The sequence below is a fragment of the Corvus kubaryi genome, unplaced genomic scaffold, assembly GCF_017639235.1.
Source record: "Corvus kubaryi isolate FWS band 111438036 unplaced genomic scaffold, C.kubaryi_AGA036_p1.0 37396, whole genome shotgun sequence".
In the NCBI taxonomy this organism is placed as follows: domain Eukaryota; kingdom Metazoa; phylum Chordata; class Aves; order Passeriformes; family Corvidae; genus Corvus; species Corvus kubaryi.
This window is the reverse complement of record NW_024581135.1, coordinates 9074481-9098221: the sequence shown is the minus strand read 5'-3', so window position 1 is coordinate 9098221 and position 23741 is coordinate 9074481. Positions and strand designations below refer to the sequence as shown.

At 40.9% G+C, this 23741-nt stretch overlaps 1 protein-coding gene across 1 annotated transcript in view; it reads right to left on the bottom strand.

Annotated features, from left to right (window-relative positions):
• Positions 1 to 23670, bottom strand: part of OSBPL11 (oxysterol binding protein like 11) — a 39874-nt gene extending 16204 nt beyond the window's left edge. The window contains exons 1-6 of the mRNA XM_042040320.1: positions 23519 to 23670; positions 8731 to 8799; positions 7502 to 7677; positions 6627 to 6706; positions 5683 to 5865; positions 1821 to 2022 (exon numbers count right to left, since the gene is read on the bottom strand). Of these exons, the coding sequence (XP_041896254.1) occupies positions 1821 to 2022; positions 5683 to 5865; positions 6627 to 6706; positions 7502 to 7677; positions 8731 to 8799; positions 23519 to 23655 (847 nt within the window). The 5' untranslated portion in view covers positions 23656 to 23670. The remainder of the gene's footprint in view (positions 1 to 1820; positions 2023 to 5682; positions 5866 to 6626; positions 6707 to 7501; positions 7678 to 8730; positions 8800 to 23518) is intronic.
• Positions 23671 to 23741: the final 71 nt, after the last annotated feature.

Genomic DNA, 23741 nt, shown 5'->3' with positions numbered 1-23741 from the left:
TCTCTAGAAAGGCCACAGCAGGGGAGGAGATGGAAGGCTGCAGAAAGACACAAGCATTCTTTTAATGGTCTCTTTTTAACTCTGGCCCCAGTATCCAATCTGCTGATCCTCTCTTCTCCATCCATCTCCCTAGGATATCACTGAAAATCTTCAAGATTTGGACATGTTCAAGCAGTATTTTTAGATCTGTCCATTAACAAGCAGATACCAACTGAATAGCAATCAGTGAATTAAGCTTTTCCCTGCATGGTTTAAAAAAACTAAAAACCTACACCACTTGTCAAAAAGATCCCAAACCAAAAGTGTCTTCTTAAGTTATTACAGTGGTGCTCATTGGACCCTACTTATGTCCCCAAACACAAGTCAAAAAGCCATCCTAGTAGTGCATATGTGAAAATGCCAAAACAAAGACACTTCTGATGTGCACCTCCCACAGTTATGCATTAACAGTCAAAAAATTCACAGAGAATAGGAAGAGTTCTTTCAGCATAACTTCAGAGTTCAGACAAACAGCTCATGAGTTGCCATCCAGTTTTTTTGTTTTAAAATGAAATTTTGAACTGAAATACAGCAAAAAATTTAATTCAGTCTATTCACATATTCTCTTTTAATGCCTCTGGTGATTTTAAAATCACAAACACTTTTTATATCGTTTTAACACTTTTATATAACTTTTTTTTTCATCTTTGAAGCTAAATTAATTACAGCTCTGAAATAATATGCCCTGGAAAAGCAGGCACCACAAATATGAGAGGATTATGGGACAGATAAGGGGAGAGACAACTTCTGTGTGTACTTTGTTACCTACTTACTATATCTACTGACCAGTTGTGCAAGAGAAGCATTTGAAAATCCTGTAAAGCTCACAAAAAGCCACAAAGTGAACACATGAAAAAAAGGCACAATAAGATGCCAAAGAATTTACAAACAACCACAATCACATTCAGCTCCATACACTGACATGAATCAGGTAGAACAATTCCACTAAGCTCTTACTTGCATAGAAGTGATCAATTGTGCAGACACGGCAACATACTTGTCTGCTGCCTGTGAATGCACAGATTCCACACACAGGAGCAGTAGGGTTTGGGGGGGTTTTGTTTGTTTGTTGGGGTGGTCAGCTGTTTATTAAAAAGAGATTTTCTGTTTTTCTCAACCTTTAACCAATTTTCATTGGCTTACAAGTCCATTCTGGCCTCAGAATAGAATACACTTGTCTTTAGACCATGGTTTAGACTAAGACAGTAACTCAAAACAAGAATGCTGATATTTAAACAGTATTAGTAACAACCAGTGCAAATTTAGAGTATTGTATTTTAATGCTTAACTAGAAATGGAAGCTACACACATGTAAATACTTAGAATAGCTATTTAGTGTGCAAAAAAATGATCAAAAAAGCATGACATCTGACAGAGATGTAGTGGACACTACATGTCCTAGAATCTGCAATCCCCTAAATTCCCCCTCCACTATTACTGTTCCTGCGTAGCCAGTTACATCCCAAAGGCAGCCTTCTTGTTGGGGTGCCTTATGTAGTTTATTCTGTTGTGAGATGTTGTACAACAATTAGATGTTACATTTATACAGCTGCTGACACAGACTTCTTGATAGAATAAATGATTTTTAAAAATATATACAACATGAACAGAGTTCCACCCAACACAAACAAGTTGGTCTCTGGAAAAATTCACAAGCAACCAGGCAGTCAGCAGTTTCCTTTGCCCATGTGAAATTGCATTTGTGGAACGAACATTTTTGCAAGAAGGAAGGGGTTTGTATTTGTTACAGAGTTCTGCTCTCTGTGAGCACCTATACCCACCTGCTGGTAAGGATCCCTTTTGTTGAGAAGCATGTTGTAACTGGAGAATATGGAAACAGTCATTTAAGCAGTTCATGGTCGCCATGGAAGTTGCTTTGAGCATCAATAGGTCTTGATCCAAGGATGTAAGGTGACCGGAGGCAGGAAGGCATTCTATGCTCCTGATCAAGTCTCTCTGTTGGCCCTCAGCCTGAGACATCATCTGTCAAACAAAACAGTCAGTTATCAGGTGGTAGAAGTGTTGTGTGATACGTGTTCAGCTGTGCACACAGAGGATCCCAAATGATTTTAGGACAATAATAAAACTACAAGGCAACAGATGTATGTAAAATTAACTGTACTTACGAGAACTACTACTACTAGGGAGTCATTAAATGAACGATGAATTTACCCACGAAAATACATGGCACTTTATTAACAAGCCAACGAATATCAAAGCGACTTCAAAATAAAAAGCAAAGAGGAATTGGAACATGATACTTGTTGCAGTAAATATCAAACGGTTTCATGCCTAGTTGATAGGGATGGGGGGGAACCCTACATGCACTCTGTGTGAGAAGTAATTAAGCTCTGTGCTCTGCACAGCCTGGAACAGGATCTACTGTCTGTGTGTATCAATATTTTTTCACTCCCTGTGAGCAGAGGTGCAGCACTCTAACAGAAAAGACCTCTATTCCTCATTTTGGCTCAAACCATACAGGATCCTCATTTATTATCTGCACTGACACCACACTGATTATCACTATCTCAGCATTTACTTTGCAGGGAGGGAAGAAAAGCCAGCAGGATTTTCACTTTCATTATGTGTTCAGATTGCAGCTGTCCTGCCCTGTTGTCATTGTTCCACTTGCTCTCCCCCAAACTCCTTTCCTCCTTCACACAGAGCTCCACACCCCTAAATCACAGAATCTGCAACAGCACATCTGCCCACATGAGGTACAGGGGGGCAAAGCACAACAGCCATCAAGCAGCACCTTCCTCTTTATACTCACAGAAACAAAATATTACCTGATTTTGAATCACAGGGATGAAGGTAAATTCCTACATATGCTAATCCCCCTTTCTGGGGAGGAACAACAAACAGCATCCATCTAACTGGACAGCACTACTCTGCAACCATTATGTGTTCTGGCAGTTAGGTAAATGTAAGGACAGATTGATTTAGCAGAGCAGCAGCAGAATTTCTTTAAAGAATCCTTAAAGAATAATGCATTTAACTGCTATGGCACTACGTAGCTTTTTCGCTGCAATTATTTAATTCCCAATCCTAGCAGTATCTGACTGACTCTTTTTTTCAGTACTACTACCTGCAATCCCTTCCAGGAACTGCTTTTAAGATTTTATGCAATACTTAAGGAACATGTATTCATCCAAGTTCATAGTATGTGATCTTTGGAACTGTTAAGGGCTTGGCTCCATGAAGGTGTGAATTCACAGAGCATTGGCTCTTTAAAAGTGGTGTTAACTGTGCAGAGCCAGCCTTAGCATATCCCAAGAGCAACAGGACAGAAAGCTACTAAAACATTTAGTTATATATAGCCTTGCCTATGCAAACACACCAGCTGCTATCACAACATGTGTCTCATTTTTCTCCAGTCACAAACGTGATAAAAGCCTTTGAGCGCAGTTTTTTTCCAACTTTGAAAAAGTGTGTTGGCTTAGAAAAAACCCCACACAAAACCCCCACAGATAATTAGTTGACAAATCACCACAATCCTTCTGGTGACCTTTACTGTTAGTAATTCACCGTATGGTAGGCCCCAAGCACTTCATTCCAGGATCAGGCCAGTCAATAGGACAAGCCATGCTATGCTTAGCTATGAAGTTCAAATAGGCACATCTTCGCTTTCAAAGAACACATTTTCAACAGTCCTAAGGCTTTTCATATTTATACACTCAGCTTTGGAAAATAAACAAAAATAGTGCCAGGAGAAGAAAAGCACAGTAACTAAAAATTCAGAATCTAGGAAAAATACACAGGCTATTGTTCTCACTTTGCAAACACACACACGTGCATTTAGTGCAAGTTAGCAAAAAGATCTTCTTAAACCTCCTGCTTTGCATGGTAACCAAGTCAGCATCATGACACATATTCAGCCAAGAACAAGGGGCAGTCAAAGGGAAAGGGACTGACAGAAGACCCAGTATAGTGCAATTCATGGGGAAATCAAAAAAGGTCACAATGTAGCAGATCCTTTGAAAAAAGTTCCTCTTCCCACAGCTTTTCAAAAAGAATTTTTAAGTATTCGAGCTGTGTGATGCTCAGGGGTAAAAGGCATGTCCCTGCTCTTCAGTATTTTAACCATATCTAAAAAAAAGTAGGCATTCTATCTAATGAGCATTTTAACTTTAAAAAGGCAAGCAAACTAACATTCAGAAAAGCCAGTACTACTGAGGACTCTTCATCTGTACAGGTCAAAAGTTTTTAAGTTCATAAATAATCATGCAGTAGCAATCAAAAGAGCATGAATAGCTTCCTGTGCTCTTTGCAATGCCAAGAAAAGTCATTCCACTTCATCCCAATTAGAGGATGCAAGCCACTGCTTCAGTGCTCCAGCTCACACATACTCCTCTTTCCTCCCTGAAATTCTGAATGCCATAATGATGTTTGAAAATTCAAAAAGTGAAAAAGCCATTTCTGAAACATTTTTATTTTCTTGAGTACCTGGCAGGACTTCACATGTCTCTGCATTAGCACTATAGGAGACTTTACTGCTCTAAGAGGATAAAAACAGGATGGCAGCAATTACCCTTTTGCAAGACATCTGCAAGAACAGTCTGCTGTGGAGAGAGATTCAGAGACTCTAAGGTTTAAAGAGGCAGTCACCTTGTGTAAACTACTGAATAATTACACCTTATCATTGTTCCTGATACGAATCAAGAACAATGACAGCATGCCATACCAGTGAAAGTATCTGCAACACCCATTTACCTGGGAACTTACTGGAGTGCTCAGCCACATATTTTAAGGTTAATGAGGCTCACAATACACAGCACTCTTCTATGCTAGTTTGTCAAAGTTCAGTTTCTAGCAATTCGTCAATAGAACTCCACACTTCCTACATCTTTATTTGCTAAATTAAAAAGCCCTCCATCTGGAACTTATTTTTTCCAAGACATGTATCACACCACACTAATTACAGTTAACATTAAAATGCTTATTAACATCAATGCTACCACTAAGTAACACAGGTTTGCAATGTACTCTTTAGATAGGCAAGATCCATCCTGGAAATATTTGCAAGTTAAAATCAACCAGTAGTCAGTCTGTTCTGTCAGTCAAGATGGAAAGGTAATTATTTCTGGGTTTTTCTCCTAAAACACACTGCACCTGAACATACAGTGAAAAAAAAACAGGCTTCTGAATTGCTCTCTGTTCAGTCACACCCATCCCTAGACAATTTGTCTAAATGAATCAACATACCAGAAAGTGGTATTAGCATTCTGAAACACCAGACATGACCAACTTCTCCTTTGTAATAAGGGATACAAGCACAGCTTAGTCAGTTCTTCTATAGCTTGACGTGGGAAGAAAAGTGTGTAATAGTATCATAGTACGTGATGTTATATCCCTTAAGGATATTCCCTTGTCACCTGTAGCGCTACGACTTGCAAGGATGAGAGCATGGTTCTACCTTCAGCACCAGGATACTACTGCAGAGTACAAAAATCACAGAATATACACCATGTACTTCTACAATCAGCCAGGGCAAGTTACTTTTCCTCACACAGCTGTGCTAACAATAGCTAAGGACATGATACTGACAATTTACCCAACTAAGAACAGCAGGTTTCTCCACAACCTTACAAATACCACCATGGCTCTCTCAAAAAACTGTAAGGCAATTCAAAGCATACAAACCTCTCTAACATCTACAAGGTGATCTGGCTGCATAATGGGAACTCTTTTTCCAGTTGGCAATCTGTGATGTCCAACATTGAAGAAGGAAACTGCATTTTGACTGGGTCTTCTCTGCACACCAGGAGAGTTGGCACTTCCTTGGGATGCAAGAGAGAAGCTGCGAGATTTCAGAGGAGGGTTGTTCTAGTGAATAAATAAGCATATTAAGAAATGTTTACAATTAATTCTAATAACCAGCAAATGTTCTAATGTGAAAGATATAGCAGAACAGTTCCATTTTTAATTTTTTATAGAGCAAGGAAAGATGGCAAAGCCCTAATAATGCACTAGTAGCAACTGCTAAATATTGTGCACTGTCTGCTTCTACCTGCCCTGTTTTACAGTCTAATTAAGAACAATCTGTGAAATTAGATTGATCAGTAAGTATCACTTCTCTGACTTACAGATGAGTCCTTGATTTGCAACAGTACCAGAAACTGACTCCTAACAGATCCTGCAAGGATAGAGCTGACATTTAAGAGAATGGAATTTCATTTAGAGCTATTAATTCAACTTATCTCTTACGACAAAGCCAGCTACAAGATGTTGATTGTAACTTAAAAGCAAGATTTTAATCAGGTATCAGAACAGGTGTTATGGGAACCAGGAGGTTCTATAAAATACACTATATGCATACCCACCACATGGCTAGCAAATGGAAACAACAGTACTCAGATACAGTGTTGAGGACTTGCTTCTCAAAGCTGGGAACTCATCCTAAATTTATCTCTGGGCTGCTGAGTGGTTTTTAGAAAAAATGCAAGGGGTTAAAAAAAAAGGGAAAAAAAGGGAAAAAAAAAAGTAAAGCTCCCAAAATGGAAGGGCTTCAATAACACTGAAATTGTACTGCAACTACTTCTACCACCAGCCTAAATGATTTTTGCCCATAAGAGCATCAGTCATACCTTTCCAATAGCTTCTGTGTGATGCTGTGTGCATATCTGTAGCCTGCTAACCCAGTGCTGCCGCTCTTTAGCATCAGTAGCTAATAAAAGCAAACCAAACGGATTCTGTTAATGAAGACATTACAGAGTATGGGCAAAAAAGGCTGCTTAATTCTTAAAAAGCACAAGACTTTAACAGTGCAAAGTAATTTATTTTTAATCTAAAACTTGTTTGCCTGTAATAACTACAACATCAAATCAAGTTGAACATAAATAGTGTACACTTTTTTCGTTCTGTATGCTATTTTTAGTATTAAAAAACTGATTTTAAAACATCAACAAACCATAACTGCTCTCACGAATACTGTAATCTAACAACATGAAACGTTTTCCTGGAATAAGAGCAAGGTATCCCAAATTAGAAAATTACAGCAAGTCTTCAAGGGAAGAAACACTCAAAGTTATTAGCCTAGATTTCTGCAGCCTACAAAATCAGAGAATGGGCTTTTATAACCACCACAAGGTGGCTAACAAACCGAATGTTAGGAATAATTAAGTTCTCTGTGAGCATCACCACAGTATTGCTATCTACAATGATTTAGAAAACTTTGAATCAGTACAATTTAAGGACACCATATATGAAGATTAAACCCCATTCCACACATATGAAGTTCATAGTCTTCTGAAGGTCATCAAACCCAAACATTATGGAACTATGCATAAGTACAGACCGTTTCTAGCTGAACAGTGCAATGGAAGTTTTGCACATAATTTTCATGGCAGCACTTTGCCAACCAGGTTCTCTCTCTTTGGCCCTGCAGCCAAGCCAAGCCCCAGGTGAGAGCCAGGACTGTCCTCTAGTGGCAGGATCCCCTGCCCAAGAATCCAGGTCCTACCTCTTAGTTTATACTGCTCCCCACTGGCAGCATTGACTGTGAAGGTGTGAGAGTCTTCATCACTGGGTGAAATGACAGCCCCAGCCAGCTGCAGGGTACCTCTGGGCTTCAGATGTCTAGACTGCTCATTCACAAAGTACTCCAGCAGGCCAGCATCATTGTTTAACACAAAAAACCTGCAAGGATAACAAAGCAAATACACTAAATAATACCAGCTCCTTTTCCTTTTTTCGGGCAGGTGGTGGTACTGGGAGAATTCAATACTTTCATTACAAGTTGGCACAGATGGGATTGGGACTGAAAGACTTGTGTCAGGACAACCCTAAACATATGAATTATGTCCCCAAGATGGCACAAAAATTAATTTCTTGGCATTTTTTTTTCCCAGAGAGCAGGGACTGCACAACAGAATAATGTGTCCACAGAAGAACACTATCGCAAGATTTTGGGAATCAGAAATGATGCCCTGAATCATTAAGGCTTAATAAATCCTTAAACTACATACAGTAGAACAGCCCCAGATACAAAAGAGTTGAGATGCAAAACCATGAAACTGAAGCAATTCCAGATTTTTTTCTCAAAAAGGGACGTGGACATTATGCTTCAACTTTCACTTGAGTTTGATGATGAGAATATTGACACAAGTCACCCCGTGCCAGAGGCAGCACAGGTGGCACAGGGTGGTACACTATGGGCTTGTCACTCCAATATTAATTTGGTTGCACTGTGCTGCTCTAGGAACAGCATTAAACAAGAAACCTGACCAGAGAATTTCACCTGACAGAAAATCAACTTATTCCAGGGGAGACGACATCCTGGGGAAAGGGAGAAGGCTGCTTGAGTTTGAATTTACAGTAATGAAGTCTTAATTTTTTTAAGTGGTAGCATTATTTGGGACCAAGGGGAAGACTCATCAGAAAACACAAAGACAGTATTTTTTAATGGAAAAGGAGAAAAAAACTAATGCTTTTTACACATGCAAACATAGTGATAAGCCACTATATGAGTTAAGTACTTTATATTGCCTGTGCCTTTTCTATATTCATGCCTTAATACAAATATTATTCATCTACATATTAGCTTAATCTATACTGAGAAAAGCATAAGATTCTTGCATAAAGTTTGTCTACTAGAAAATGGGAAATCGAAGCATTATTAAAAAAACTGAAGCATGTTCATTCGGATGCTGCAGAAACCAACATTACTAAAGAGCACGATAAAAGACTTACCGGTATTGCCAACCAGTGACAAGATTGGTGTATTTCATCAGGTAGCCATAAATATTTTCCATGTGATCGCTATCAAAAGAGAGAAAAAAGCAATCAGACCATACCAAACACATTTTAGATCTTCCCAGCTTCTGACCATCTTTATCTAGTCTCAGAAGATGAATTTTCATGTTCATTTTTAGAATGGCACTATCAATTTAATAAAGCTACACTTAAAAGATTTTCCAGCTTTGTTCCTAATACAATTTCTTACAAAAATTTAATCAGACTTACTGAATTCCAAATAATTTCAAACCATAATTAGCTGCACCGATTCAACAGGCACTTCTGGACACATTTTTACAAGTTTCAGGTAATTAAAGACTTAGAATGCACGCTGCTTCTGGTTCCTGCTCGGTCCTCAAAACAAACTTTGTACTCCTGAACAAAATTCATTTTCACTAGCTTATTAAGAGACCCTTGATCACAGTCACCAACCTAAACAGTCTGTAGCTACTCCTACATCAGTGTGGTATTAATCCTTCCTGTCCAGCACTCTTCCCCCTACACAGTCATGCTCCTGAACAGATGTTCTACAGAACACAACATCCAAGTGCAGCTCACATCAACATATTCTGAAATCTAAACCAGAAGCCAAAACATCTCCTCTGGCCTGACACAAAAATCCAGTAGTTTCTCCTTCAAAGATTCAACTTGCAACAACCACCAAAAATGAGAATCCATCAAAGGCATTCGGCATGGAAACTTAATATCACTACAGGCAAAATACACTACCACTTCTGAAAATCAATTGCCCTAAATAAGGCTTACAAGTACTATGGCTACAAATTACTCACTTTAAGACCACAGTTTAAAGACCCACTTTATGATGTACATTCCCATAAATCTAGAAATGTCACCTCAATGCCCTCACCTCTTCCAGTAGGGCATAATCCTACACTGAAGAACACACTCTTGATAGACAATTCAGGTCCAGCACAAGGAAAAAAGCTCCTATTATTACAATGAAGAATTGAAACAATGACCCAAATATCAGACACTATTTGCCTCTTTCAAAGAAATTTGTGTCTAATCTCATTGAGATTTTAAATTAAAAATTCTGTAGGTTGTAGTATGTTGAAGATTAAATGAAATTATTCAAAGTTCATTGGAGCAGCAGCAACCTGTCTTGGTTGTTAAATGGACAAAGCAGGCCCATGTCAGCAAAAGGGGAAAGGTGGGGCAAACAGGACTGTGAGAGCCAAGGGATCATCCCCATCAGTGGGTTTTGGTTGCAAACATAATTGGGCTAAGTATTGGGGTAAATTCCAAATAAAACCTGAAGCTGCTGTCTACACCTCATTTATAGATACTATCACCAGATTAATCAGAAATCGGACAGTTTGATAAATACAACATTTTACACTGTTTCATCCTAAAGGAAGCCATTTAGGGTGACACTAATGAAAACAGCCACAGAGTAAATCACTGCCTTTCAGTGATACAAGAATGTACATTTTTTGAAGAAAAAAACCCAAGCTACTGATTTTTAATGCTACTTTTAAAAGCAAAAATATGTATTCTAGCTATTACAGCAGCAATCAGTATTGCAGTAATATCCTGCAATGGAGAGCAGCCAGCAGGACTATCTAGGAATTTAATTTCTAATAGCTCATTAAGTGGTGCTACAGATAAAAATAAAACCAAAGAGAGCAGAGGGTGTCGTATATTTTAAACGTACAGACAGAGAAGCTAAAGGAGACATAATCAAACTCATCCTCTGCAGACGCCTCTCATTTGTTATTATTGGCATACAAGGGAAGTACAGTTTAGACTTGCTCACTGTCTTAATTTAGCTGAAAATTATGAGATTGCACAGTCATAAAAATGTATGAGCTTGGGTTTTAATGATCTGCAAATTGTCCCTAGTCACAGCTAATTGTTTTTCAGCTCTAGTGAATGCAAGCCTCACCCTTGCTTTTCAGTGAGACACTGTACATAGCCCTGCACATTTAGGCTACAGCCACTGCACTCTCCCATTAACTAATGTGCATAAATCACAGACACCTTTAACAGAACCAAAGAAAAACCAGAAAGGTAAGTTCAGACTGCAGTGAATGCAGCAGGCCTATGTGTACGACCTACGGAAGTCCATTCATCTGACAAGGGTAAATTAAACAGCCTCTGATTAAAATAATTTGACCTTTTTTTTTTTTTTTTTTTTGGTGTGACAGATGAAATAGCTAATTTTGTCATCCAGAAAAAGGCACTGTAGAAGGGAGCGCAGCTCTTCTGGTGATGTAGTTCCACATCCAATGACCATCACATTTTGCCATCATCTGCATGTTCCTTTCCACTTGGATTTTCACTTTGTCTAGTGAAAAAACTTCTCCAAATGCCTCCTCTTCAATAATTTATATCTCTAGTCTCACCAGTCCCAAAAGTTGAGGGGTTCAATTGAAAGGCTTTGAGAACAGCGCCCCATGGAAGTCTGAGAAAGTGACTGAGAATTAATATTTCAAAATTTGAACTAAGGTTTATTTTAAAAAAAATGAAAATTATATACACTAAAGAAATCTAAACCCACTGCAAACTGCAATGCACAAAAAGGTAAATTCTATAACTGTACATAAATCCATGACAGAACTACAGTTAGACTCCTAATCTTCTTCTGCATGTATGAATACAGAAAAATATTCTCAGTATTTTTTATGAACAAGGCCAGGGACTGTAATTAAAGCATTTCTTCAAGATTTTAAGATTAGTGCCTCCACAGCAAGAGTTAAACCAAGACACCTGTTGTTGCTAAAGCAGTGATATAAAGCAGTTAATACAAAAACCAAAAAAAAAAAAAAAAAAAAAAACCACCACAACAAACCCAACCCAATAGAAAACCCACTAATATTTCACTAGTATGGAACTAACAGCCAAGCTCTACAGAGCACTACAGAAAACTTGTAAAATGGTAGACTTTGAGAACAAGAGGTTGAGGTTCAAGCACTGGCTCTGCTCACAGATAACCACAATTCATAAAATATGAGTAAGTCCTTACTGTTGTTTCATTGGAAACAGTGCTGGCAAAACTTGTCTCAAAGTCACCAGTGTACTTCAAAAGTCCCCAAAATTTCCCACACGGGTTTTTGACTTGTAGAAAACAGATTTCAGACGTGAACTGGACACAAAACACTGAGCAACTTAACACTGACAGTGAGGCCTGGCTCCCTTGGGATCTTTCTGCTTTTCAGAATCCCTTTGCATTCACACTGCTGCCTACGTGCACGTACTTGTACCTATGGGTACGTGTGTCTTTCCATAGCCAAGATGCTGTTGTTGCTATTTAAAATGCTCACCACAGTCTCAGATTGTCAAAGGAATAGCAACAGCTCAGCAACAATGAGTCAACAATCCCTAAAGGCCCTATTTCTGTTGAAATTCACATGTCCTGTCAAAAAAAGGAAATGTTGCAACAGACACATCACGGTCTTAAGGACGTAAAAATAAAATTGATTTTAATTTTTGCTGGACTACTTTAAGTGAGGATACTATACAAGTCATGATCCAGAAAAAAATTATGCAGAACACATGATAGGACACCTGAACTCTAGCCCAGCACACCTACCACCTCCCAAAACCTGGGTTATTTTCCCAAAGGCTGAACACCTTTGAACTTGACTGTCCATTTATCACAATTTTTTAGTTTCTAAATACTGTGAGATGGACTGAAACTGTCCATGTAAGCAAATGACAGGCCTCTGTGAACAATTACATATCAGTTCATATTCTTCCCACAAAATTATCCCTCCCCTACATCAAAGATGTTTACCACAAGCCAAAGTTACGCATATCTACATGCTACTAAAAAAAAAGGAATAAAAGATTTACAAAGGATCATTGTTAGCTTATTTATCCTTCTCTAGTTTTATTTGTCCTTTCCTAAGTTGCAGCAGCTGTCAGTGTCTTGCAGGGTGGTCTCCTGTCCTGGGGAAGAAAGAAGACAGTGACAATCAGGCCAAATTCCCCTGTATCCTGTTTATGTGCAGCACCCGAGCCTTGGACGCAGATACTGAGGAACAGTAGTCCCATAATGACGTCTTTCAGGAGCTTCTGCCAAGAAACCCAGGCTCACACCTGACAAGTGCTGGGCCAACATTTTCTCTGAGAAACAGCAACAACGCAAAAGGCTTCACCATCCCTTTTTCATACCCCTCACGTGTAGATCTCCGTGAAAGCCCTACCCCAAAAAAAAACCACTGCTAGCAGTGGCAGAAAATTACACCCATCTGGAAAGCAGTTACAGAACAGTTCCAAGGCTGCCCTTCAGATGATTCTAATTTTGCTAGGACCCAGACAGCACCACGTGGGATGCTTTGAGCAGCCAAGTCTCTGAAGACCCAACAGCTGTCTGAAGAGCAAACGCAGCTGCCAAAGGCATCCCCACAGACTTGCGTAAGGCCTGACTTCAAGTGGCAGCTGAGTATGTGTGGATTTGCTGCCAGCAGGAAGGATGACCAGGAGTCTGGAGCCCATGAAGATGTCAGAGAGGGCTCCTGAAGGGGGATTCAGCCTCCAGAACTGCCACCACCGTTATGACAGTGCCTTTGGTTCCTGGCCAAGGAAAGACGCTCCCTTCTACTGAGCTCACAGCAAGATGCAAACCCCCAGTGAAAGAGACTGTCTTCGTATTAAAAGCTAGCAAAGTGTAAAGAAAAAGAAAATAAAGAAATGAGGATTATAAGAGTGCAAACCAATGAGTGATTTCAACTATACAGTTTAGAAAAAGCAGAGACCATTTTCACTGAACTTGTTCATCTCTATTTGCCCACAGGTTCACTGCTGGCAATGGCTTGCTTTTTCCTCATGGGCACTGCAAAGTGCTTATCTACAGTGCACTGACTGCCCTTTTCCTTACACGAGGGCTAGGCAGTGGAGAAGAGAAAGTGGAAAAAAAATCCGAACAGCTATGTCAGCACTGAACACTTTGGGCATATCTTCTGCAACTGCAAGAAACCACCACCAAGTTAAGCACACTCCAGTTCCACAGCTCTGTGGTGCAGGAGCAGGTTCCCCAGTAAACCCAACAAGGTAAGGCAGAAGCATCAGTTGCTTACAGAGTATCTGCATCCATAAATTACTTTTGCTTTTCCAAATAGCTTTTGGAAGAAAGGAAAAAAACTATCCTTGCTGTACAACTCACCAGCAGCGTCCTATAGTCAACTGTGAAGTGGCAGCAAAGCTCCTGCTCTTCAGCTCATGTGTTTGTCTGCTCAATTATAAATTTAGAAAACAAGAACAAGTGCAAGGAAGAGAGGTCCAACACCATGACAAGAACATCAACAGTAGACCCCAAGGATACTTCAGAACACCACTTGGCTCCAAGTATGCTAGCAACACACACCCCCTCATTAGATGTAAAAACTTCTCTTCACATGCACTCCTGTAAATTCTTGGGAGTACAGACAAGCATTGGAAGAGCAGCACAGGCTTGCCACAAAGAAAAGGTGTGGCACAGCCAAAATAAGCCATCACCAGTCTGTGATTCCAGCACGATGCAGCCCCACCTCCCTACCCCAGGGGTAAGGGGCTCTCCCACGGCCCACCCTCCTCAACCCCTGCTCTCAACACAGTAATTGTGTTGGTACCTCAAGTTCTATCAAGACTAGTTCTCAAGGGAAATGATATATCAAGCTAGCAGGGTTTCTTTAAAAACCATCTTCACTAAATCCGTATTCCATTCTCCTCTTTTGAGCAGTAATGGCAGAGGTCAATTACACACAAATGAAACTACTGTAACGCTTTTGCAGTGTAGCAAGTAGAAGAAGACAGATAATATTTAATTAATGTAGCAAAACACTGTTCTCACATAATCACTATAAAACTGATTATTTAACCACTTTATAATTTACAGAGCTCTCCAGCTCTCACAATACATCTGCCTAGAAAAAATTGCAGTGACATTCAGCTCAGCAATTTGTCTCACACACAGGTGAACACCTCAAGTCAGCAAGAACTCCACTCAGGGACAATTTATTTGTGGATTTGCGTCAGTGGAACAGAACTGAAGCTGCACCCAAGAGTCAGTAGCCAACCCAACAGATTTTGCTGCAATGGTATCAGTGGAAAACAAACTGTAGATTTAGCTAACAACATTTTAGAGGTGGAATATAAAAAAAACAAGCACCCCAAAAGGTCTGAACTCTCCCCTTAATGCCTCTGGAGAGGTTGCCTGCAGCTTTGCTACCATTTATGTTACCAGTTTACATCAGCACACCATAATGCACAGTTTCACACATTACTGTTAACCCAAAACTCTCTCATCTAGTTTCAGAAAGTTCAAGCAGTCAAATTAAAGCTGCTCTGCCCAGTGAACAGTACCGATATACAAGGCAAACACTGATGGATGAGCATCTTTGCAGTTTTGGACAATCTGCTGCCTATGATATCTGGGAAAGCAGTGGATCCTGGTTAGCATTATCCACAGAGACTGGTGGAGCAAACCTCTGCATTGTTTAGTCACTCTTTGGCACAGTTCAGTGTGGTTCAGCTTACTACACACTCCATCCCAAGGCATTCTGCTCTCCTACTCTCATAGCTCTTATCCTATCAGAAAGATGCAGATATGTTCCTGCAGTTTTGAGATGTATTTGTGATTACGAAATTTGAAAGATTATATTAACAATTACACATTCCCATTCTAGACTCTGCAGCAATGAAACACTGAAATGGAGCGTAAATACACTGATCAGCTACCTCAGATGAGCCTCTTGCTTTTTAATTATTTTTGAAATATTATTTGCAACATTTCAGGTTAAATATTGAAGATAATAATTATCACCTTTCAAGTAAGTAAGAACACCCTTAAATTGTCTTTGTCAATTAATGCTATTTAAATATCCATAAATACAAGCAGAAACCTGTATGGACCACCAGACTCAAGAAGCAATGGCCAGTACTTTGAAGTCTAGCTGGCAAACAATTAAAAGTGGTGCAATTCAGCAGCCCTGAATGACATCTTCTAACTCTGAAGCTTTGAGCAGGAGGCTGGATTAGAGATTTACCAGAGGCCCATCTCAACCCAAATTATTCTATAAATCTTGGACACAGAGAAGTTAGGCAAAATTATTCTTACATTAAAATTGAGGCATAAGTCACCAGGAAGATTTTAATTCTAAATAAGAAAGCACACACGTCAACTACCTATGACTATGACCATATATAAAGAGAGCAGGACCACTTTCTTGTTTGGTGCTTTAAGGGAACAGTGATTCCCAGACCAGGAATTATTCAAAAGTGCTCCTCATCATTGCACAATGAGGATGAGGTATTATTCATTTGGCACTCATGTGCTAACAACGAGTTCCCTCGTGGTTTTCTTGTGTTTGCTGTGGACATTTATGAAGGAGTCATGTAATGAACAGTAAGAGGACAAAAACATTTTCATTCCATTTGCATACAGGGAACAGAGGCACAATGAATTTTCTGACTCTCTAATTTTGAGACAGATACAGTCCAATTTTTATTTTATTTTATTCATACATTCAAATCATGGCTTCTGCTGATTTCAGCTGCAACTGTGACCCCGCAAAAGTTTCGCAAAATCAGAGCCAACTGTTCCAAAACCAGTCCTCCAAGAGAAAGACGAACACAGTTAGTGATCATGCGGGAAAACAAGTTTGAATAATACATGACTATTAGCACAAAGGAAGTCAGAGCCAGGGTCAGAAACCAGCTCCCTTATACAGCATCCTGCAGTTCTGTCCAGCAGATCTCTTGCTTTCTGATACATCTCCATGCAATGCAAGTAACCAACCTTCTCAGTGCAAAGCAGGCTCTCTGGGAAACTAATTTGACAACACCTAAAAATTAACCAAGATTTTAAATACTTCCAGCCTCCTTGAAAACTCTGGAATTTACAACTGAAAGCAAAAAAGAAAAAATGCTTACCCATAACAAAAAGCTCCAAAGCAGGCTGTCAAATACAAGATTGGCAGCTTAAGACACATGAAGAAACAGCATTTCTCCTACCCAACTTCAGCCTGCCCTGCCCTCCCATTTCAGCATTAAACACACAGAAGGGGAAATCTGAAAAGGTACAAGCTTTGAAAGCACCCTAAGAAGAAAGTTGTCTGGCAGCATTGCCAGCAGGCAGCGATCCCCTACAAGAATTCATCAGCACTGGCAGGTGATCAGAGGGCACGTCAAGGCAAGGTCTGTAAGTAAACAGGGCTCACTGCACTTCTGCCTTAATTTTCACAGTACAATGAGGACAGCACAGGAACCTTCCCAGAGTAACATAGCAGCAGCAGCTGCTGCTTTCTGCTTCTGCATTAAGCAATGTGATTAGGTCAGGCACATGCAGTTTGTTTTTCATCTTCTCTCTGGGGAGAGAACGTGTGTGGCAGAGCAGGATGTTAATGTTGTACTCTAGTTAATTAACACTCTGCTACATAATTACAGTAGAAAAGGTGAAGTTGAAAAATACTGATTGCATTAGTGAAGGATAGACACTTGTAACAGCCATTAACTCCAGCAGAAATCTATTCCATGGACAGCACAAATTATTTCATATTTAGACACTATCCAAAAGTTGGTGCTTCTTCATTTTAGCTTAATTTGAACTCTAAACGAGCATCCCACTATGAACATAAGTACACTGGATGCCAGAACCAACTCCCACATGCGACACCCCTGTTTGTCCAACATGGAGAGGCTTTGAGAAGCAAGAGAGGGACAACACTCTTGATAGTCACTCACTGAGGAGCCACAGGGCTGGAGAAGGGAAACCAAACCTTGTCACCTGGTTTAGGAACTCTCACACTCCCTACTAGAACATCAGTCAACATGAAGCTCCTGTTGAAATTACCCCCAACTGCACCCACTTACTACCCCTCACACCAAGATTTACCTCTCTTAATTTACAACACATCTGCTCCGAGAGCAGTGTTCCAAGTTTAAATACATGTATGAACACGAAGGGCTCACCTGCCTTTCGAGAAGTGCCTGAGGCTTTAGCAACTGTAAAATCAGTTTGGTAAAGGATGACCTTAATACTTTAATAACACAGAATGCATCCTGAGATGGATGTAACTGGCTGATCATTTTAAATGTGAGCTTCTTGTCTATTCTAATGAGCAAATTATGTGAAGTGCAGAATTTCTAAATTAGTGTTAGGAGCATGATATACTCTTTAAGCAAAAAGTCACATGAGGATAAAGAAATTCAGGCACCAGGTTTTTCAGCCAGTTCCCTCCAGCATATCAAACAAGTGTGACAGCACTTCTAATCTGATTTCTAGCAATAAAAAGGAACACACAAATTGCAGAAATAAATTTTGAATTTCACAGCAACACTTGAGAAAATCATCTTTTCAGCACCCCATATCATATCTCAAAAGACCAGTGACAAGTCAGAAAGTGAGCAGCATGGGCTTTCTGAATGTCACACCATGCTGAGGTATCTCCACACATCACCAGAAACAAAAGCAAGGAAGATCAGGACTCACTTTGACACAGGCTTGGCATTAGAGCCACCAGCCAACCCAAAAGATGCCAGCAAAGCATCGTCTCCCTTGGGAGCTAGCACCTCAATGTGACAATGCCAGCAGGTTCTTATGACAGTGGGATACTGAGGAAGTGAGGTGGGCTGCAAGAGCAGGGGGAAATCAAAATAGGAGCAGCCCTTGCCAGACCTCCCACCTGGGAGTGACACCACTAAATTACAGCCTCTCTCTCCCCCTGCAGCTGTGCACACCACAAAGAAGGGAGTTACAGTTATTGATTCCATCAAATATATGCAAATTCCACCTAGAATCCCAAAGAATTTTGTTTCAAGCAATGCAAAAAGAAAATCCAGAACAAGGGAGATGGGTAATAAAAAGGAAGCATTAGGGGTACCAGCGTTAAGTGAGAACCGTCCTAGGATGACACTAACATTTACAGGAAGGTTTGGCAAGTTTCGTTTCTTCTACTTACCAAGCAACAGGGAGCGTAGCTAAAATTCTGGCCTGCTCTCAGGAGCCAGTTGATTAGGTCAGCTCACACACCCTACTGGAGCCTCAGCAAGGATTTGATGCCGGGACAAGAACAGAGGACCAGCAAAGGAGAGGTTTCCAAGTGTTGTTGAACACTGAGCTGCCATTACCTCCTGTATCTGTTTCTACCAAGCTGGTTCCAGCTTTAAAGACCAACCAGATGAAGTTTATCCTCCCAAGATCAAACACTTCTTGGAATGTGAGCAGAAACATAGAGAAAGGAGGAACACTCAGTTGTCTCCTGCAACTAAGACTGACATGGTGACACCCCCAACACAAGGATCAGTATTGTATCAGTTTCAAGACACTTCCCTTTACTACTGCTAATTAGATCATTTTTTCAAGACAGCACGAAGAAAAATCAAACACTTCCACAGCCCAGCTCAGTTTCACATGCTTTGCTTCTACATGTTTGAAGTGCAAAGCATTGTTAGTCATCCTCAACAGTAACTGTGATCAAACTTAGAAATGAGCATTGCCTCTAAAACACACTTCCCATTGGATCATTTTATGAAAAAGTGTTCATGATCATCTCAAAATGCAGACTTAAAATATATTCATGTGTTCCAGTTACCAGTTCTTCTGCTACATTGTCACATGCTGGCCTGCTCAAACACAGGAGATTGAATTAAGGTCAGTAATTGTTTACTACCTTTTTTTAGTATTTATGAAGATGCTTGCATAGTGTCAACTGAAAAACCTCTAAAAGCCACAAGACTGGCAACCATTTCACTTGTTTAAAATTTGTCATCCATTTGCATTTGATACCAAAAAGTATTTAGTGTTACCCTTTGGCAAAACTCTCTCTGCTCTTCTCAGCCTCTCACTCCAGCCCAAAGCCACACGGAGTAATTCTGCAAGAGAATCTGTCTTAACTTAAAAAACTAATTAATGACAAGCAGAAGCCACCCAGCATGAGGAACCGTCTTACTGGCCATTGTCACACCTAGCAAGGAAAAAAAAAAAAGTAGAAGAAAAAAAAATACTACCAGACTAGGAAGTTTACTCCTTGAAGCTACTTTCATCCAAATGGTTTACTATACTAACTGACAACTGTGAATAACCCTGCAGCATTCAGGTAAACTCTCAGGAACAGCTAACTAAAGGCAACTTGCTTCCTTAAAGAGCGAAAGACACAATCTGTAGCATTTTATAACTATACATGGCTAAATCCATAGTGAGCAGATGCTAAAACCATTTGAGAAATAAGGAACAGAGGCAGCTATCTAGAAAAACACAAGCAGAACTGAAAAAGCAAATAGGTTTTGAAAGCTTGTAAGCTTCAAAATCAGCAATCATTTGGGAAATTCATGAACATTTTACATGTATTTCTACCAGCAGGGGAAGAAATGCTGGGAATACTTTCAATAGCAGCTGAATTGACTTATGTATTTGAGAGCAGAACCACTAAGAAAAATATAAGAAGACAGCACATTAGCATGTGCTTTTCCAACTGGGAAAGACAATCTTGTTTCTCTAGTCAACCACAGTACTTTGAACACTTCATTTTGTAGATAAATAAGAACCAGTGACTGCAAGTCACTTCTCTCAAAATTATCTGAAAGCCCCTCAAGCCAGGCTGACAGGACTTGTTACACTTCTCTGGCACATATTCTGGTCAGCTCTCCATTCAGCTCACAGAGACACTGCCTTCTGGTTGTGTAATTTTTATGTTATTTGAATGACTACAAATCACATGTCACAGAGGTACTGGCCCAACCTGTCTCCTTTCTCTCACTACTTTGAAACCACTCTTGTTCATTTAACCCAGAGCAAGGCAAAAACCAAATGAAGATGGTCACGAGTTAAGGCAGAATTGCTGATTGAAAGTAATTCTTTTTATAGGTAAGGCTGTACTTACTTCATAGCTTGGTTACTGCTGAAAATAATTAAAATGTTACAATCTTAAACTATTTTATCAAGTAATCTTTTAATAATCTGAAGTTATTCAGACGTCTTACCTCCTGGTAACTGTTTCTCTAAATGAAGACAGGGTTAAAGAATTTAGCGTGCAGCACAGGCTCTGAGGGTCCCTTTATCTACTTCAACGCAAGTTAACATTCAGGCTGTTCCTGACCCCAGTGAGGAAAATGAAGCCAATGGTTAGTCATTCTCAGACACACTCTGACCTGATAATACATTGACAAGAAAACAAGATCATTTCCTGTCAGATGACTAGAGGAGCAGCTTCTCAAGAACTCTTAACTTTTACTAAGTAAAAAAAATAAACTCTTCCTACCCTCAGAAGAAACCAATCCCTTACAAATATCAGAAGAGGCACTGCTATATTGGCTGCCTAAACTCACCAGGACCCTGCTACAAGCAGGAAGTCTGACAGGAGATTCAGCTGTATCTCCACATCATCTGAAGTGTCTGGCAGCCTCTGGTTGTCCTTCTCCACTATGATAGACATCTGATCTAACTCTATCACGGCTACTTAAAAAATCTCCCTATTACTCCCCTACAGAAATATAAAGTCAGACTTCCTGCTTCATTTTTTATTTTCTAGATACTCAATTTGTGCCAAGGATCTGTGACCTTGCACCTCTTTGAGAGATTCAGTTTTCATTAGTTCAGGTTCCAGCAGTCTTGGAGGTTTATTTTTTTATCCATAATCTTAATTCCCTACTTGGAGCATTAGAGTATCAAGTACCTGTCATCCCACTGTCTGACAACTCTGCTATAGCTGTTTTGACCAGATGCTTCACCAAACAGTGAGCTAAACTTCTGTACCAGATGTGGTCTATGGAGAGCAAGTACTTCAGGACCCTACTCCTGCCAATCTGTGGGACCACACATTGCTCACACTGTGCTGTATGAAACTTAAAGATCAAACTTCCTCCAAAAGTTCCCAGAAAATCTGTTTCTAAAACCCATATGTTAGACACTGATTTATCATTGGGGAGTTTGTCTTTTGTCAAAAACATTTCAGCACAGAAGTAATTTCACAAAGAGAAAGCTAAGCTACAGCATCTCGTTCAGGAGGGCTTCCTAGGGAGACAGGGGAAAGGTGATATTTTATGGGTAATTAGATAGAGAGACAAATGTAGGAGTAAATAATTGATTCCCAACAAAGCAGGATTAACAGTGAGGTATCTCAAGTGTCCACAATAATAGAATAAATACATTAAGTTTCTCCAAATGATCTAGAATGAAAAAGAAAAATAGCACCAAAGTGGTAGGGCAAATTAAACAAGATATTGATAGCTACAAGGAATAATAAGGACAAGTCCCACTTAGAGCTGTCAAGCCACAAAATGGCTAACACTCAGACTCGGTTAAATTTTTGTCATACAAGCCACAGCACTGAAAAAAGAAACAAAACAGTTGGATGGATAATTTTAAAAAGTGGCATTTCACTGCACAGCACTGACCAGTGACCACCATCCCAAACACAGCATAGCTGAAAAGACATCCAGGCAAATCAGGCACCTCATCCCAAGACTGCCTCCAATTCCACATAAAAATATAAAATATATCTATTTTGATTGCATAAACTAACTCTTGTGTTTCACATGCAAAGTATACGGACAATAAAAGCGTGCTTGGTTACAGTAATAGCAACTTTCATTAGAAAATTCAGTCCTACTTGAATCCAGAGTTTAAAAAAAAAAAAAAAAAAGTTTAAAAAGCAGCTGGGAACAGTGGTTAAAACAGCCGATAGCTACACCTGACAATTAGCTTTCCCGACTTAACAGCCTGAGATATTCACCCTGAAATCACCACCTCTCTTTCTGGCACTAGTCACCAGAAAAGTAAATTACTCATGACCCAGATTTTCAGCGATGACCGAGCTGTTCGCTCCCTGTTAAAAGCACCGGGGCGCTCGGTGCCTGCACATCCCGGGCCTGGGTGCTCGTGTCCCGAGCCGTCCCCGTCCCTCCGTCCGTCTGTAGCACGCTCCGGCTCTGCGGTCTCCACACGCAGGGAACAGCAAGCCAGTCCATCTGGGCTGGCAGATGACGGCTCTGGAGAGTCTCCATTTGAAGGAGAAGTGTGCAAACTTCACAGAACAGCAGCATTTTCAACAGCAACATGGCAGAACTCCAGCCAAGGAGGAGAGACCCGGGAGCAGAAATCCGGAAATCTCTCAAGTGATGCTGTAGAGCCCGCTACCAGCGTGTGAGTGGGAATGTGTTCAAACAGAAAGCACAGCAGAAAAAAAAGCATATGGAAACCCTCAAGTCTCCCGAACACACAGGCAAATAATTCAAACTAATGCCGTGTGCTCGGCTTCTCCGGCTTTCTCTGCTCCCTTCTGCTGACTTGCTGAACCTGAGTAATCACCCTGATTTATGCTAAGCATAGACGTTCTTAAAACAAGTTAGATAAGACTGAAACTCCGTGCACACTCAGTTTTGCTAACAGCAACTAACAGAAAGCACCAATAAAAAAAATTAATGACTGCCATTAAGTTCTTAAAGAAGATCTAGAACTCGGCACAAAGTTTGGCTTTTTTTGGAAAGGCTGGAAAGCGGCGAAGCGCCTCCAACAACTTTAAATCGGTCTCCACGTTCTGCGAGGGGAAAAGAGGATCTGAAAGGCAGGAGCAAAGGTACATCATCCCCCGGCAGCTTTGCGCTGATACAGGAGAACGGGAGCCGCCCGCCCTCGGGCACCACAGGGATGGAGGGCACAGGGAGAGAGGGAGCCGTGTCCCCCGTGCCGCACCCCGGCGGTGCCGGGGGGGTTCCAGCGCTGCTGCAGCCGGGGCAGCCGCGCCGCCCACCCGCGCTGGGGCACCTCGGGGCCCGCCGCCCCCTCACCGCGCCTCACGCCCACCTGTACTGCCAGCCCTTGCTGCCGCCGCGGCCGCCGCCGCTCCTGCCGCCGCTCTGCCCCGCCGCCGCCGGCAGCGGCTCCGTCTTGCCCTCGCCCTCCGGCCCCTTCATGGCCACCGCGGGGTCCGCGCCCTGCATGGCGCCGCGGCTCCCGCCCCTCAGCGGCGCCCCCGGCCCCGGCGCACCGAGCGAGCCCGCCCCATGCGGGCTGCGATGGCGGCGGC